Source organism: Antennarius striatus, chromosome 21 (assembly GCF_040054535.1).
Source record: "Antennarius striatus isolate MH-2024 chromosome 21, ASM4005453v1, whole genome shotgun sequence".
Lineage (NCBI taxonomy): Eukaryota > Metazoa > Chordata > Actinopteri > Lophiiformes > Antennariidae > Antennarius > Antennarius striatus.
In genome coordinates this window covers 1,196,399-1,214,796 of record NC_090796.1, presented here as the reverse complement: position 1 = coordinate 1,214,796, position 18,398 = coordinate 1,196,399, and the positions used below count along the sequence as shown (strand labels likewise).

Here is an 18,398-nt window from a genome sequence, read left to right as displayed (position 1 = left end):
CCCAAACTCCCAGGTGCCGTTTGACGACCTGCGCTACTTGTTCGGTGAGATCATGTATGGGGGTCACATCACGGACGACTGGGACCGTCGTCTGTGTCGGACCTATTTGGAGGAATATGTCAAGCCCGAGATGATGGAGGGGGAGCTGTACCTGGCTCCTGGCTTCCCCCTGCCTGGAAACATGGACTACAACAGCTACCACCAGGTGAGGACAGACCAGAACAAACCTCCATCAGCGGCACCGTCAGTAAAATCTGACAACCAGAAAATTGTTTCCAGTCGGTGTCCAAATGAACTCTGTGACCAGTGTTTATCACAGAGTCTGAAACGTGAACCCGTGAGGAACAGGTGAACAAACACGTTTTTACTGTGTGGAAGTCATTAGTCATTAGTATTTGGAATAATGGGATTGTCCTTGTCAACAATATAGGATTTTCCATTATGGCAGATCCATTTTAATTTATACTTTATGCTTTAATCTTTGTTTGCAACTTATTTGAATCTACATTAGCAGCACCACATACAGACCAACCCCCTCCCAGGTTCAGGTCATGGTCTACATAAGGATCTGATTAACTGTAGTTTTTTGCGGGGGGGGGGGGGGGGGGTTATTAGTCCATTACAGTAGTAACTTGAGATATAAGTGACTGGAAATATGGGGTTTTTAAGATACGAGTCGTCATGATGTCCATATTTTTGTTTCCTATACGGGAAAACTCCAATATTCGAGCTATGCCTCGGGACACCAACGCTAGTTGGATACATCAGTGAGACCGGATCTCGTTCTTTACCACCTGTTGGCGGATGGATACAACGTCAGTGAGACTGCATCTCGTTCTTTACCACTTGTTGGCGGATGGATACAACGTCAGTGAGACCGGATCTCGTTCTTTACCATGTGTTGGTGGATGGATACAACGTCAGTGAGACCGGATCTCGTTCTTTACCACGTGTTGGTGGATGGATAAAACATCGGTGAGACCGGATCTCGTTCTTTACCATGTGTCGGTGGATGGATACGACATCGGTGAGACCGGATCTCGTTCTTTACCACGTGTCGGTGGATGGATACAACGTCAGTGAGACCGGATCTCGTTCTTTACCACGTGTTGGTGGATGGATAAAACATCGGTGAGACCGGATCTCGTTCTTTACCATGTGTCGGTGGATGGATACAACGTCAGTGAGACCGGATCTCGTTCTTTACCACGTGTTGGCGGATGGATACAACATCAGTGAGACCAATTTTCCATTCATGTTTGTGGAGTAAAATGTAGCCTGTGTGTTCTCATGACTGGTGCATTTCTTTTCTTACTTTATCATTGTTTAATGAAATTTTAATAATTAAAATTTACGAAAGATTTTGCTGCAGGACTAAAATAAGCATTGATCTCATAAAAGGTCGACCCCCTTTTATGAGGTTAAACTATAAGAATACATGCAGACAAGACAAAAAAATCATTGTTTAATTAACTTATATATAATTAATTATGCACAGGTAAAATCTGCATGTTTATTAGTTGATAAAAAAATTTCCATAATTTAGGTGGTTTGCAGCTTTATAACAAGGCTGGAATGGATTAAAACAATTTTAGTTATTTTAAATGGGGAGAATTAATTTGAGACATGAGTTGTTTGACGTACGAGCTCAACCACGATTTAAATACCTTGAGGTACTACTATATTATGCTCCCAGTATTTTCAAAACACTCCATCCATTGGGTGTCAGCGGAGATCGTGACATCATGACTGCTTGCGTGTCTTTGCTTTGTCTTCAAGTCATCTGGAATAATTGTCAATGAGTTTTGGTAAAATATGTAGAGATGGATCTTTGGTCTAGAAAGAGTCAATCAAATTTTAGGTTGATCTAAAGATACTGGAACATTTTTTTTACATTTTTAAACCTTAACAGACCCCACTTCGTTTGTACGTTTAACCAGTTTGAGGAACAACAATGATCCCTTCATGTGGACGACTCGTTGCATCATAGGATCTAGTGTGTATTGGGTTTAAGTACTCTAACCATCGTTCTGCGTGTACTTGATGAGCAGACAACTTCCTGAGCTGACTTTGGCTCTGGAGCTGCAGAATCATTAAATATAGACCTAATTCCTGGATGTTTCTTTAAGTGGTTGTGTCAGCAAGCATCCAACACCATCTATTTTGTGAAGATGCACAAATGACTTTGGCTTTACCTCTTTGCGTAGTAACAATTAAAAAGTTTGGAATAAACATCTTGTATAACAGCTTTATATACTGTTTGATCAGCACTAATGATCATGAGCCTGACTTGGTTATAGAACACTTGGACACCCAGACGGCTCTAGGCTGTACTTTATGAGAGGAGGAAACATCTTCACTCGTGTCCCCGAAGAAAAACTGCAACCGAACAACATTTCTATGAAAAAAAAGAAAAAGTAGTTCCAAAACTGTTCTTTCAGAGATCCAGGATTGCCTCATGTGGTCCTTGGGGAGGCAGAAGGAGTGGGGGACTACGGCTTGTATTTAATTTCCCCCTCGGTGTGGATGCTGCTCACCTTGGCCCTTCCTTAAAACACTTGAAGCAAACCGTATATGTAGAAGATAGAGGCCAAATTAGCACAAAAAGAGATGGTGATTTTGCTCTTTTACTGCTACTTGGCCGATGCACAGGTGTGTGCATTCAGCAGAAGTTCGCCAGCAAGAGCAGAGGACGCAAACAAGCGGACTGCAAAGTGTTCCTTTATTGAAAGCCAATATATTTTCCATCAGAACTATGGGACATTATGATTTGAAGAGCGTTTTTATTTAAAAGCTCCACAAAAAGGAGCTTTTTCCACTTCCACTTTCATGTGCGCTAACTTAAAAGCATATTTATGTTCATTATGGACCAGTAGATGGTAAATGCCCCCACATGGTACACGTTTCTGAAGAAGGTTGAACACAGTTCTGACATCTCTGCTTCAGTACATTGACGACGCATTGCCCCCCGAGTCGCCCTACCTGTACGGCCTCCACCCCAACGCCGAGATCGGCTTCCTCACGCAGACGTCCGAGAAGCTTTTTCGCACCGTCTTGGAGATGCAGCCCAGGGATGGGGGCAGCGGCGAGGGTGGAGGGACGACACGTGACGAAAAGGTACCAAAGATCAGACCCCGATTCTGAGATTCTGATGTTTGACTATTTTTGTATTATTTTTCTTTATCTCGCAATTCTTGGATTCTAACATCACGACATATTGTGGTTATTTAACTATTTATTATTATGCATTCACACTGTCAGATTCATTTTCTGTCAATTCAAGAAATTCTAAAACAGTTCAACAAAAACATCATTTCATTCTGTTTTTCAGCGTTAAAGTTCGACTTGATTCTATCTCCAGTATAAACTCGATACTTGAGAAGTAAAGCCCACACACACCTGACACACACCCTGAGTAGTTCTGTAAACTGAAAAACCATTTTATTGCTAAATCCCAGGCTAGAGCCATGTCTCAAATGTAAGATGGCAACAGGTGGAACCGCTGCTCACTCGACTCAAACTGAATCACTCTCTGACAGCAACAAGGAGATTTTAATTCAGGGATGGTCTTTTCTGGATCAGCACTGCGTGGAAATAAAACTTATTTCACTCTGAAAGGGATAATCTTTCACAGAGTGCATTTGTCTGCACCTTAAGTTCAACGGTTGGCATTTATTTTAATATAAATATGAGTTTTGGTTCTCTGAATATTGAGACAAGATTAAAAAAAAATGTGGGTGATATTGGCCATTTATTTTAACTGGGACTTTTAACTGGTTCTCTTCTAAAAGGTTTTTTTTAGGAAATGCTCCCTTACATGTTTATAAATGATCACATGGTTCATAAACATGAATAAAAACACTGTCAGTAATGATTACTGCATTTTCATCAATACAAAAACATGTGCGCAGGACAAATATCATCAGTGACTTAAAGAATAACTCGAATCCTGTTCACATAAAATAGTTATTAACATAGTATAACATAGTAACACTATTATCTAGACAAAGTAGAACAAATTGAAAATGAAGGTATAACATAATCACTGTGATTATTCAAATAGTTTCACTTTAAGTAGCAAAAATCTGATAAAAACAGTTAAAATAATAATTACTAATTGGCTAAATATATTTAATTCTTTTAATTAAAAATAAAAAAATAAAAAAAATAAGTAAAAATAATAATAGTAATAAAAGTAAAAATAATCAGTACTAATTGGCTGAATATATTGAATTATGATCATTGACAGTCAAAGTTTAGTATTTTTTGGAAAGTTCATAAAATTACCATAATATTATCAAACTGTTGGTAGAGAAGAAAATCCTGGACCTCCATCCTGACTCAGGTCTGAGAGATAAACTAGTCAAGTCTTCCTCACCCCAAATCGATCCGTCCACACAGGTTCATCAAGGCGTTGTTGAGAAGTTGTGTACACAACTAAACAGGCAGATAAATAAGGTCATCCTCCACCCAGATGTTGGCAGAGGAACCTGCTTCAGTTCTCTACCTGCTCCATGCAGCTTTGGAATGAAGGGAAGAAACATGCTGGTTCTTAAACTCTGCTTGGTGCACCTGTGATCCTTTGTGTCTCCTAAACACAATCACTGAAATTCAATTAATCAATGAAATTGAAAAATTTTAAAAAAAAAGAAAAGAAAACATTGGTAAGCCTCTATTTTAGTCTAATGTCTAGTAAAAAAAAAAAAAAAAAAGCCTGGTTCATCTTCCTGTCCTGGTACAGATATTTACAATCCTTTCAATTCAATCTAAAAACTAAATTAATAAAGGCCTTTTAAAAATAAATAGAAAGAGAATTTAGCTACTATTAAATATAGCAGACAATGAAGTCATTAGCTTTGATTTAAAAGCAAACAGAGCTTTTTTTTGAGAGAGAGAGAGAGAGAGGTTGACACTGACATACAGTGAGCCAGTGGTTACTCAAGTACAAACTTTAATGTAAGAAATACAAATAAACTTTAAATGCTTTCCTGAAATTGACTTTGTTTCCTGGTAAAAGCTGATGAATCATGTGACAGGTCTGAACCCGCACGCGAGCGTGTTTCCATTCCTTGACACGTTATGACGCGTGACCTTTGTGTCTGTGGGCCCTGCGTCCTGCTGTCGGTACACATGACAGCTATGCAGAGCTCACAAAAGAAGTTCACTTTGTATTCACGGCGTTCAATAGCTGCCAAACCCAGATCAGATAGCTGAAGTGAAAAATCCATAGATATGATGACCTCGCTACCTAATCCGTTGATAGATCGCTAATGCTTGTTGCCTTGGGAAACTGTTGACACAGACATTAGCTTTCATCACTTGCCCACAAAAATATGATGTCAGCATTGATTTTCTGGAGGGATTAGACTGTTATTGAAAACAAAGAGCTGCCTTGCAAAATACATCCTCATGAATATTTATAGAAAGTCTATATCAAACAGTTTCTCAGGATGTCAGCATTGGCAGTGCTGAGATTATCTGACACGGATAACCCCAATCTGTCCAGAGTCGTTCATTTCAGTGGCTATTCTCTCCACCTCTGCGTGTCTATAACTGTTAGGGAAGATTGATCAATCCATTCTTTTGTTATTTCTTCTTGTTTTTTATCATCAGGTGCGTGCAGTGCTGGAGGAGATCATGGAGAAGCTCCCGGAGGAATTCAACATGGCTGAGCTGCTGGGGAAGGCGGAGGAGAGAACTCCCTACCAGGTGGTGGCGCTGCAGGAATGTGAGCGCATGAACCTCCTGACGCAGGAGATCAGACGTTCCCTCCGAGAACTCAGCCTGGGACTCAAGGTGAGGAGACTGGAGCGCTTATTAAGTGACATAAAGTACACTAAATAACAAGATTTTTTTTATATTTCATACTAAACCACTGGTTCACAATTTCTTCAATTTGTGATTTACAAAAAAGAAAGTCCTAAATGTGTTTGAGGGTTTAGAGAGGGAAATGTCTTGGAAAAGTCAATTGGATTCATTTACATTTGTGTTCCTGCCGTTATGATCTGTTCATTCCAGTAGTTTATTTTCCTACAGTTGGTGATGAACTCCAGAGGGAGCTGACAATTAGTTTCCTGAGACCTAAAACTGTCTTCAAAAACAACTTTCCCATCAGATTCTTCTCCTTCTTCCTTTCCAATTTCAGCTTATCTTCTTCATCCTGCTCTCTAACACCAGCTGCCCTCATGTCTTCCTCACTACACCCATCCACCTTCTCTGCGGTCTTCCTCTTACCCTCTTTCCTGGCAGCTCCATCCTCAACACCCTCTCTCCTCTGGACGTGTCCAAACCATCAGTCTGCCCCCTCTAACGTTGTCTCCAGAACATCTCACCTTGATTGATGAGCTCATCTCTGATCCATCCTGGTCACACACAGAGAACTTCCATCTCTTCATTTCCTCCACCTCCAGCTCTGCTTCCTGTCTTCTATTCAACTACAGGAAACTTCATCTCACAATGTCATTCTGTTTGTCTCCCTCCCTTAATCTGTGCATCCTGTGACCCTCTGAGGTCCATGTCCATCACAGACATCCTCTGTTATCTCACAATGGAGCTATGACAGATTATCTGGGGGCACGGGGTCATTTTAATCCCCAATAATAGTAATCCTCTCTGATTGGGGCTTTTTTCCCTTTTGCTACCCTGGAATTTCCTTAATCATCTCCCCACAAGGTGGGGTGGGGGGTGGGGGGTTACACCCAGGAGGGGGTGACCAGCCACTCCTGATATATGACTGCCCCAATCAAGTTCCAGCCCATAATCTTAACATATGACTGCTTATTGTCTCAGGGAGAGGTGGGATCTTAGCCCAACCAACAGGTGAATGAGGTATTTAGGATGGGCATGTCACACACACACACACACACACACACACACACACACACACACACCTATGATTTATGCTGGTTCGACTCTGACGTCGTCCTGCATAACTCAGTCGTTATCTCTGCAGTTTGTCAAAAGCCCAGATTTCAGCATGACTCAAGTATCTTCCTGCATAAAGAAATGAGACGTTCTGTGTGTGTGTGTGTGTGTGTGTGTGTGTGTGTGTGTGTGTGTGTGTGTGTGTGTGTGTGTGTGTGTGTGTCAAGCCTGACTGATCGGTGTGTTCATAACAGAAGAGAGTAGAGGGGGCGGGGTTCGGCGGCTTCGATCTCCTGATACTACAAGCCTCCATAAATCGCCTCAGTGATTTAAAAGCCATGTCGACTATTGTACCAGCAAATGAAATCATATTTCGTCTTTATAGTGGAATAAACAGGAAGTGCCTCGGTGAGAGCGGGCGGCTCCGCAGTGCCGGGGTGTGTCGGGGGGGTGCTGGGGCTGAACTGATAGATCGGGGTTATTTTTAGAACGTTTGCTGAGGTGAGAGGTTCACAGAGAGCACATAGGTGTGGATTAATCTACAGAATCTTATCAGTCTCGCTCTTATCGCCCCTTACAAATTGTTCTGCCCATCACATATGGTATCTATACATCAGCAGTACATCAGCTCCAGTGTCAGCCGCTGAAGGACACCAGTGTTTTCATTTGCACGTCTCCTCTCGGCTATTTTACAGCGTGTTTCTTTATCTGGCGTTATGTGGATGTTTACATCAGTCCCGTTGGAGGCCTGTTACTATTTAACACCTCATGTTGCCGACAGGTGTCGACTCCATTTTATATCAGCTGTAACAAACAGGAAGTGACACGCGGAATTCTTTGTTACCTTTCTGCGGTGAAGGCGAACAAACCGACTCACAGTTTTCTTAACAGAAGCAGACGCATCTGTCAACACTGACGATCCTGGGCCCTAATTATAATAGTTATGCAGATCAGAAAGAGGATAAGAGACAAATTATACAACAGCCTCTTCATCAAAGTACGACAAACACTGGAAGACGTACGACATTCACTCATCAACTGGCATCAACATTCTTCCTGTAATCATCACCAGAGTCATCTCAACTCAATGAGCGGTTTTTACTTCACTGATAGCCAACTTGCATCCTGAAGCACTCACAGGTAATCTCTAATTACAATAAGTGTAATAGATTAGTTACATTTGAATATGATTTCTGGATGGAGAGTGGCGTTGGTGTCTGGTCCAGGCTGTACCCCGCCTCTCTCCCGTAGCTGGTTTGGATATTCTGGGACATGGGAGAAGGTCTGTGCTGTTCTCAGCTTTACAAACCACATTCAGAGTGTTCTCTGATGACCTCTGGTAATCTGGTGTGTGAAGAGAGCTGGAAATTATCTAGAATAAGACACAATACATTAATTGTGTTAAATTAATACATTCATTCATCGTCAGTACCCTTTTCATCTGCTATCTGGGGTTACAGGGTCGCTGGAGTCCATCCCAGTGTTGACGGGGGGTGTGAGGCAGGGTGAACTCGGGGCGCAATGTCAGTGCACCGAGGAGCCACATAGTATATACACGGCCTAACATGCACACACACGCATACACACACACACACCTACAATCAATGCATAACATGCAAACTGCACCACCGTGCCGCCCTCAAAGTGAACGTAATATCATATAAAGAGCATCGACAAAGACAAATGAGAGTGACTTACCAGTTTAGGGACACCAGTAACTCTACTAGCTCTCAGGCTGGGGCCCTCAGGGTGCCAGTTCACCTCCTGAGCACTTACCCTTGAGCAAGGCACTGTCCGTGAACAAGCTGCTCATTGGGGCACCAGAAAGGAGCTGCCTGCTGCTCCGCCATCATCCTCTACTTTGCATGCCTGCAATCCCCTTGTGTGTGTGTGTGTGTGTGTGTGTGTGTGTGTGTGTGTGTGTGTGTGTGTGTGTGTGTGTGTGTGTGTGTGTGTGTGTGTGTGTGTGTGTTAGAGTATGCATACCTACATGTGTAAAAATATAAAAAGAGAGGAAAAGGGGATTAAGGGGATGAATAAAGTATAATATTCTTCTTCTTCTTCAGTATGCACAGGAATATACATAATATTCTCCAAGAAGTTCATCTTCTCCAGAAATGTCACCAAACTGTGTTCTGAAAGTTTTTAGTAATTCTGCCAACACACAGACTAAAATCGGTTCTCTATGGAGGCCATGAATGTGAATTTCATTGCAGAATTGTATTAAAAATCTGTTGGACATTGAATTTCGTCCTGCGTTCCAGGGAGAACTTACGATGACCAGTGATATGGAGAACCTTCAGAACTCTATCTTTCTGGACGTGGTTCCAGACAGCTGGACCAAGCTGGCCTACCCCTACATGTCTGGCCTGACCCTGTGGTTCACAGACCTGCTGGCCAGGATCAAGGAGCTGGAGGTCTGGTCAGGAGACTTCATGCTACCTTCTGTCGTGTGGCTGGCCGGCTTCTTCAACCCCCAGTCCTTCCTCACAGCCATCATGCAGGCGATGGCTCGCAGGTAAGGCCGGTGTGTGTGTGTGTGTGTGTGTGTGTGTGTGTGTGTGTGTGTGTGTGTGTGTGTGTGTGTGTGTGTGTGTGTGTGATGGGACCTGAAGGTTCCTGTGATGGAGACCTCTGTGACTGTGTCCCTGTCCCTGGGTGTCAGGAACGAGTGGCCTCTGGACCGCATGTGCCTTCAATGTGACGTCACCAAGAAGAACCGTGAGGACTTCAGCGTCCCGCCCCGTGAAGGGGCCTACGTTCACGGGCTGTACATGGAGGGGGCACGCTGGGACACGCAGGTACACGAGTTACCCATTGATTTCTACGGGGGGGGGGGGTGACTGTGACAGAGGTAGCAAACAGCTGACTCTGACATTTAGTCTCCAGGGGAGGTGTGGATCAAATCAAGAGCTCCACACTTTAATTCAAAGAACACGCTAACACATAAACCACGCTTAACACACGGCTTTCATTGACAGATAATAAGCCTTTGTGTGAACATAAGGTGAGCCAAGTTCAAAATGCAGTTTTTAAACAGAGTCAAGTAAAGTAACTTGGACATTTTACCCCTGGTAGACCGGCACCTTCCCTTGGTAGCTTGATTTTCCGCTGCTCATCCAGTTTGCACTCGACTCTCTCCGCATTACGCAGCCTCCCTGGGCTCCATCTATCCACATACATGCAGCTACTGTATGTGCAACCAGCTTTCAAGGAGCTTCCCTGCAGACTTCTTAATTAGAGAATGTGCCGAGTGTGCACTTGACCACTTAAATCACTCCCTTTAGAGAACTGGTTCCTTTTTTCTTCATTAAAGTTGGAAATCCAAGCAAATAGAAAGGTGGATGGACAGGTTCTCCACTTTCCCTCAGCTTTTCCTCCTCCTCTCTTTGTGTCCTAATCTTCTAGTGCTGCATCATTGTCTGGGATAAAACTATCGACAAAGAAAGAAAGAATAATAATGGTAAATAATAATAAACAATAATTAATAAATAATAATAATTAAATACATAATAATACAAATTAATAATAATAATAATTAATAATGAATTAATAATTAATATAAGAATTAATCATGTTTAATATCAATATCTTGTAGATATGATACAATTCTACATTAATTAGAGGAAGTTTGTGTTTATGTAACTTTCTCTGAACATTAAATATTATAGAGTTCTTCTGCAATAGTAACATGTATCTAGTACCACTATATGAAATGATATTAAGTCTCAATGAACCCCAAGATACCCATCATTTGTATTTTCCCAGACAGATATAAAGTTATTGGTATTTAACACCTCTTTAAAGTTTTATAGCTTACGCCGATGATATTAAGGCTTTCTCCTCTCAGCTTTCCAAAGTCATCAGGATTTACATTCTTTCCTGAAAGTCACTGTGCATTCATGGTGAAACTTGTGTTTGTCAGGCGCTAAGTGTAGGAGGATTAATTAATGAGACAGACCACTCTGTTTCACGCTGTTGAAAGTGTGCATTCTAAGGCTGCTTGACTTTGATTCAGACTCTGGTGACTTTGACTGCACTTCAAGGGAACCACAATAATGTGCTCTAAAAACTCACATCGAGTGTGCCAGCTGAGATAAGTCAAACATCTGTATTTCTTTATTGTATTTTTTTCCTGCTATGGAAGCACATTATTAAATGCTCTCCTTTACTCTCTAAACTGTTTTTTTTACAGACTGGGATGATTGTCGACGCTCGCCTGAAGGAGCTCACCCCAGCCATGCCGGTCATCTTCATCAGGGCCATTCCTGTGGACAAACAGGAGATGAGGAACGTGTACCAATGTCCCGTCTATAAGACCCGCCAGCGGGGGCCGACCTACGTCTGGACCTTCAACCTGAAGACCAAAGAGAGTCCCTCCAGGTGGACTCTAGCTGGGGTAGCTTTACTTCTGCAAACCTAGAAACAGCTTAAGCCTTCTTTGTGTGACGAGCCGGATCAGGATTGGTCCAAACAATCAAGTCAATGTAATTAATGACTATAAACTCCAATGAATGTTCATAAATTAAAGGTGTGTTCCACTCAGGGTTCTACTAACTACTTACTTGGCTCCTGATTTCTACCATTAACTGTTTAGTAAATGTTCTTCCTCTGGGATTTATTAACAATTTCCAAAGACCATGTAATCCTGAGTGAACCGGAGACATGAAGTGTAATGTTTCATTTGTTTTTGATGCAGTCATGCTTTAGGGCGGCAGTAGTTCAGTCTACTAAGTCTTGGGCCGGTGACCGGAGGGTGGCCGGCTCAAGACCCACGTGGATCCCAAAGTTTGGAGTGTGACCTGGCAGTGGAGAGGTGCCAGTTCACCTCTGGAGCACTGCTGAGGCGCCCTTGAGCAAGGCAGCATCCTCCAAAAACTTGTTCTTTGGGCGTCCCACGACTAGGCTGCCCACCGCTCTACCATCACCCTCTCCCTATCTGCATGCCTACAGGCTCCTTTGTGTGTGTGTGTGTGTGTGTGTGTGTGTGTGCAGGGGCCTGTACATATATTAATGTGTGAAAATAGCAAAACAAAGAGTGGAAAAATAATTTCTCTCAGGGGATAAATAAAGGATGTTTCTCCTCGTCTTATAATTTTATTCTGAATTTTATGTAGATGACTTAAACCAAAGCAAACAGAGAGCAGAAATCCTCCATAGACTCAGGTTATACTATTTTCTGCAATATTTGGTGCACCTTCAATGAATGGCCTTATATATTTTTCATATATAAGGCAAACTGTTGGTTTTTGATAAAATTAAAGGCTAGTATGTGCGCCTTATAGTGCGGAAAATACTGTAATTACAGGAACCAACAGCTAGTACTGGTCAACTGATGCAAGTTATTAATTTACGCTGTATTTTAAGCTTGTTAAACTGAGAAGAACTACTCCATACTCCCTACATAACACCCATTATTTAAAACCCATGAATCAAAATGATGACGTCGCTGCTGTGAAACCTTCTGTCGGCATCATCAAAGCACGTCTCCTCTCAAATTTATTTCTGATGCTATTATCAGTGGCACAAAATATCTCTCCATCGACTCACAGGAAGGAAAACGTGTCTCAGAAATGACAGGAAGTACCCACTGTAAGGCAACACCTCCTCTTTCTGACTGATTTTCTCTCGTTCACATTTGAAGGATTCTAATTTGTCCAAAATATCTTTTAAATGTAGTTTCCCGAGCCTCCCATAGATAAAGATGTTGAAATGACCGGTGTGACTTTGAGCTAATGTATGTCAATAATTAAAATGATAATTATACTTTTGAGGATAATTTTTTGTATTGTGATGCATCTCTGAATGACTTTATGAGGGTCAGAGCAGAGGAAATATTAAAATATTAACGACTGAGTGATTTCAGATTTAGCCAAATTAAATTGCAGTCGCTAATTAACATCTTTTAAAGGTGTAATCACACACTTTCACCCATCACATTTAGTATGCATTTACATGCAACAACGTCCACTTTCTTCCTGGAAACTTTCAGAATAAAGATTCTTTATCGAGTCCTTCCAGAAGGAGTATTTGGTTTGATTTTCACGTATGCTTCCATATAGGCGATCCTGCTTTAGTGCCAGTATGCAGTCATTCCACTATCTCCTGTTTCCAGTCTCTTCTCTTCCTTTAGACAACTCTCTCCCCGACTCTCTCCTGCCTTTTCCACTCCACTCTTTTTTTTTTCCTCCCACCTCCCCATTTGAGATTAAGGAACTCTCTGCGAAGCAGGAAGTGTAGAGTGTCACAGAGATGTTCCTCCAGCAGCGAGTACAGTAGATTCACACACAGCCAAGCACAAAAAAATACATCTACCCCTCTGTTTTCCTTGTTCCTTTCCTGTCTCAGTCCAGGTTCCCCCGCGTCTCCCTTATCTGGTTAGAGGAGAGTCTCCACAGTGAATTCAGAGACAGAGAGGTTTGGAGATGGAGGGGGGGAGAAGATGGGGGGTATAGGAGGAAGAAATCAATGATGCAGGGTGAAGAGAACTCCCAAATTATACCTTCAGGTGGCCTCATGAAAATACATGCAGCCTGTGCTCACATAACCCATGAAACTGGTGTGGAGGAATTAGTTTAGCAGCGTTTCTGCAAAAAAACGTTCTCATCCTTAGGATCTGCTGCTATGCCCCAAATCCCTTTGTCACATTCCTACAGCTTCCTCAAACTGTATTTCATTTTACGTGTCCTTACCATTGAATAATTCACCGGGCAGCATTTGCAGCTACTTTTCGTGAGACAATGAATAGAAGATTTGACACAGAAACAAGGGCAGGTTTCCCATTTTTTAAATAATGATCTTGTCAGCTGCCAGTTTGCTATATTTGCTGAATTTCTACCCCGAAAATTCTGCAGCTGAGTTTCACCTTAAATGTCATCAGTGATACGTCGGGAAAAAATAAAAGCATGCATGCACCTGACAGCTGTGTGCACTGCTCACGCAATACTGAAGCACTGGGGTTAATGAAAATATAAGCACTTGAAAAATCTCAAAAACAAAAATTTGGTTCCATCACTTCCCAATTTCGACAGAAACATGACAAAAATAGATGTTTGTTTTATCTTCAGATCATTTCTTACTTTAAATTCAAATTTTGGTCTTCACAGCAAATCAGCCACCTGTTATAACGACCTTAAAGTTGTCGTTTACCGTTTTATTAATTTGCTACTACAAATAAATGTTGTGCGTAGGGAGAAAAGAGGAACGGGTTCCATCCATCTGTCTGCCCTCAGCATGAATCAAAACTTGTTTTGTGTATTTAATAAACCCTCTACGCTCTACAAAGTGCTGAACCGGTGCCTTTAGCAATCAACATTTGTCGTCCATATTGTTGTTTCTGTTTGTTTTTACATTCAGTCTGAATGAATATCCGTCATCATGCATCCCAGGACACATTTTAAAATCTATTCAAGCATTTGCATTAAACTCCAGTCAAAATGGGGCCCATGAATTGGGGCACAGGTTCTACACTGGGCCTGACCTTTCTTGACCTTTCAGTCTTCTTTTGTATTGTCTCCATTGTGGTGTCAGCCCCACGTTGATGAGGATCATCTGCCTCCTGGTACCCTGTCATCTATTGGATGTGTTGAACCTTTGTGCATCATGTTTTCTACTATTTCTCATAATTTTCTATTAACTTGCTCGTTTGAACTGTTTTTGGACTTTGGACAAGCCACTCCCCACTGGGTTGTGTGCTTGTCTTACTGATTGTCTTTAAAATTGAAACCACTAAGGCACATGTGTCAAACTCAAGGCCCGGGGGCCAAATGTGGCCCGCCAAATCATTTCATGTGGCCCTCGAGAGCATGGAAAAGTCAGTGTCTAAAAATAAATAGGTCAAAAGTGTGCTTTTACCAAAAATAAATTTCTCAAAATGCAGTAATTCATCCCATTTTAATTCTGATAAAAACATTTTGAACAAAGTTAATGTCCTAACTTGTGTCTGATGTTATTTTTCTTTATTGATTGATAGTTTGATCCTTGATTGATGGAGTTCTGTGGGTTTAATAACCTGACAAATTAAAGGAATTTATGTTAGAACAGAGAAACATAATTTTTTTGTGTAACTAATATTTGTAACTTGAATAAGTAATATATTCAGAATTATTTAACATTAAGGAGGAGTTACATTTATTTTACATCACATTGACTTACATTGGGTTACAGTATTTTCTGCACTATAAGGTGCACCTGAAAGCTTTTAATTTTCTCAAAAACCAACAGGGCGCCAAGGGGTCTGGATGCTTTTGTGTTTATCTGCCATAATCTGCCCCAGATCATAACACCACTCTCCTGGTGACTTGAACATCCAGATGTGTAACCGCTCTCCACAGCAGTTGTTGATGAGAATTTTCCAACGACACGGGTCCAGACCTTTTGGTCTGAAAGCCTATAAACAGCTGGGTGAGTCGTATGTGAAGGAAATAGGAGTGATTTTGGCATTCCGCTGTGGGGGGAGCAAAAATCTATCAAACAGTCACGCTCAGAATAGGAAAGAAGGGAAGTTTAATCATCTGCTTGTGTGAGACGTCAGGTGGTTGCTAGGTTACAGGTCAGTGCAGGGGAGCTGATGATGTGAATACTGCAGACACGCTTTGGTGTGTTAAATGTGAAGCATGCAAAGTGTAATTTCAGTGAAATGATGTGATAATAATAATAAGATAATGTCTTCAGTTGTTCTTGGTTCATATTCATCATCTAACACTACATTTCTCACACGCTCCACATGCTGAGAAACCTCAACAGTGATTTTCTGACAGGAAGAGAGCCGGATTATCATGTGGTCATTTAATGGGAGGACGATCGATGTCGCTGCTTTCTGTCTAAAGACCTCCAAACAGCCTAACAATGTGTCCAAAATCACTCCCAAATTCACATCACACCCTGTGTGTGCTGAAAAATGTGCTGCATGGCAACCGAAAGCACCGCCAAGACAAGTATCAGTGATTGTCACATCAGGGGTGTAAAGTACTGATAAACGTTGTCTCAGGTGCTTCTACCTGCACTAGTCTTTCTGTTTGGACCCACTGGAGTCAGAGAGGCTGGATTAGTGCATTATGGGACATCCTCGCATCCCAGCCTGTGAGGCGAGCGCTTTTCGGATAGCGCTGGGGTAATTGGCTTTGACAGAGCTGATGAGTTGCTAATTAAATGTTTATCTGAATCTGGCATCAAGCCGTAAAACAAATGTCTGTGAGCTGCCGACGGTACAATCTGTGGATTGTCACCAATAAATGGGTTTGGGCCCTTCGTAGAGGCAAACATAAGGGGGGGGGGGGCTGCGATTGGAGCCATGTTCTGAGCAGTCAGGCAGGAAGTCGTCACAGTATCACCACCTACTGCGTTCATGTCGGGATCTGACTGTGACTCATAATGACGGTGATTATCTCCATCCACATGCAAGCTGTCGAGGGTGTATTATGGGGATTATTAACTCGTTGCAGTTTTGATTTTTTTTTATCTTTGATCTATTAAGATGATTTTAAATCTCTCAAAGTCGGGCTATAATTTGTACTTGATATTCTGAAGAGATTCCTGTCCCATGAAAAAGCTGAATTTTTATCTCTTTTGTGAATTAATTAATACTCCACAGATAGAAAACTGACAGTCGGTTCATGTCCAACCAAAGATCATCCATTCATCCAGACACACTGATGTAGACTTTGATGGCATATTGTGAAGAATAGTAAAAAACCAACAGAAATGAACACGCTTGTCCACCATAATGTAATGTACAGGCCTTTTAGGTTTGGTTTGTTCAGTGACGTGCGGTCAGGAGAGGCAGGTGAGACACGGCCTCACCTGCCGTCATGAAAGAAAAAAAAAGAAAAATGGAAGAAATAAATTAAATTGTGATATTTATCCAGTGATGCGTATTGTAAAGTTATTTTCTATTTAACGTCACCAATTTCAGTTATTTTTACTCAAAAACCGCTGAAATTTTCACATTTACTGCTGAAATACGGAGCAGAGACCTGTGGTGAGTCATTGATCACCATGGATTGATCAATGACTCGAGTAGCTGTGCTGGTAGCTATACAGTGAGACCGATGCTATCTCTCTACATGTCGCTATTAAAATGTTCAAACATGTTTGCTCCATGAACTAAATTTCCATTATTTAGATTATATATATATATATATATATATATATATATATATATATATATATATATATATATATATATATAAAATGTTCAAGGGATTTTTTTTGTCAACAACTGCATGAGTGTAACGTCTTTCTGGAGTTAAGCGGTCCTGAAACCACTGTGAAAGGGCATGAAATGAGGCACGCAGTTCTCGCGCCTCATGGTAGGGGGCGCTGGTGATCCCAGAGATTCGGCCGAGGATTCTTCTTCCTCGGCTGTAGAAGAAGTGACAGCAAACTACAGCCATTCATTTATTTTTTCCCTTGTCTTATATAAAAATGGAGGATTACGTATCTCAACTCAAATTTTTTTGGCTGCTTTAGTTCAGAAGGAGCGGCGCATGGACCTCATTTATAACGTAACATATAAACAAACATGTAGGTAACAAAATTAGTTTTTTTTTTAATCAAATGTGTTTATTTGTGTGTTAGTTTGTACGTGTAAATAATTGTGCTCTGAGACTTTAACAATAACCCACTGACTGTTGATAATTAAATGGTGAATAAGCTGAACTGTAGGTTCATATGTTTGTAAATCTGATTGTGATGAGGTCAGTATCTCACCAGAGTGAAGCTCACCACCACTGGGTTTGTTTATCCAGTCGGTCTATGTTCCAACCCTCACCTCTGGTCATGAGTTCACAGCAGTGACTGAAAGAATGAGATCCTGCCCTGGGGCGTCCAGAATGCCTGTCGTTAATGGGGTACCCAGCCCCTGAGACAGGATGAGGGGTTAAGTCATCCAGTGGGAAATCAGAGTAGAGCCCCCGCTCCTTCGTGTCAGAAGGAACCACTTGAGGTGCTTCAGAAAAGCGATTAGAATGCCCCCAGACCGGAGCGTGTCCGTCTCCCACGGCAACGTCCATGTGTGAGGAAACCCGAGGGAACCTGGTGGAGGTATTTATCTCATCCGGCCCCCACAACGCGTCTGGATCACAGGATGAGCTGTAAAGGATGGATGGATGGATGGATTTTCTATACCCACTTGCTGAAGCCTATCCCAGCGGACTTGAGGCAGGGGACACTCTGGGCACGACGCCAGTGCACCGCAGAGCCACATGAATGGCAGGAAAACACATAATTTAGGGGCTTTGGGGCTTTTTTTACGAGGCTGGAACCGATTACAATGATTTCAGTCATTTTAAATGGAGAAACGTTGTTTGACTTACGAGCATCAGTCACACTCGTATGTTGAGGTACGACTGTTTACTGTCTGCATGCTGAGGCTTTTACCTTAGTGACTACAGCGAAGATGTGATCATGAAAAGGGCAGAAATAACATCTTGGTAGATCATCTTGGGTTTTCAGAAAGAATAGGATTAAGATTAAAGGTTATTTCAGTTCTTAAAACTCCCATCATCATCAGTTGTTCTGGAGAATGCTGTTTG

General features: G+C 41.8%; 1 protein-coding gene across 1 annotated transcript in view; it reads left to right on the top strand.

The window, feature by feature from the left end:
* Window positions 1-11,919, top strand: part of dnah9 (dynein, axonemal, heavy chain 9) — a 141,666-nt gene extending 129,747 nt beyond the window's left edge. Inside the window, exons 73-78 of the mRNA XM_068304950.1 lie at window positions 14-205; window positions 2,947-3,117; window positions 5,614-5,796; window positions 9,129-9,382; window positions 9,530-9,665; window positions 11,060-11,919. Coding sequence (XP_068161051.1) covers window positions 14-205; window positions 2,947-3,117; window positions 5,614-5,796; window positions 9,129-9,382; window positions 9,530-9,665; window positions 11,060-11,287 — 1,164 coding nt within the window. The 3' untranslated portion in view covers window positions 11,288-11,919. The remainder of the gene's footprint in view (window positions 1-13; window positions 206-2,946; window positions 3,118-5,613; window positions 5,797-9,128; window positions 9,383-9,529; window positions 9,666-11,059) is intronic.
* The last annotated feature ends 6,479 nt before the right edge of the window (window positions 11,920-18,398 follow it).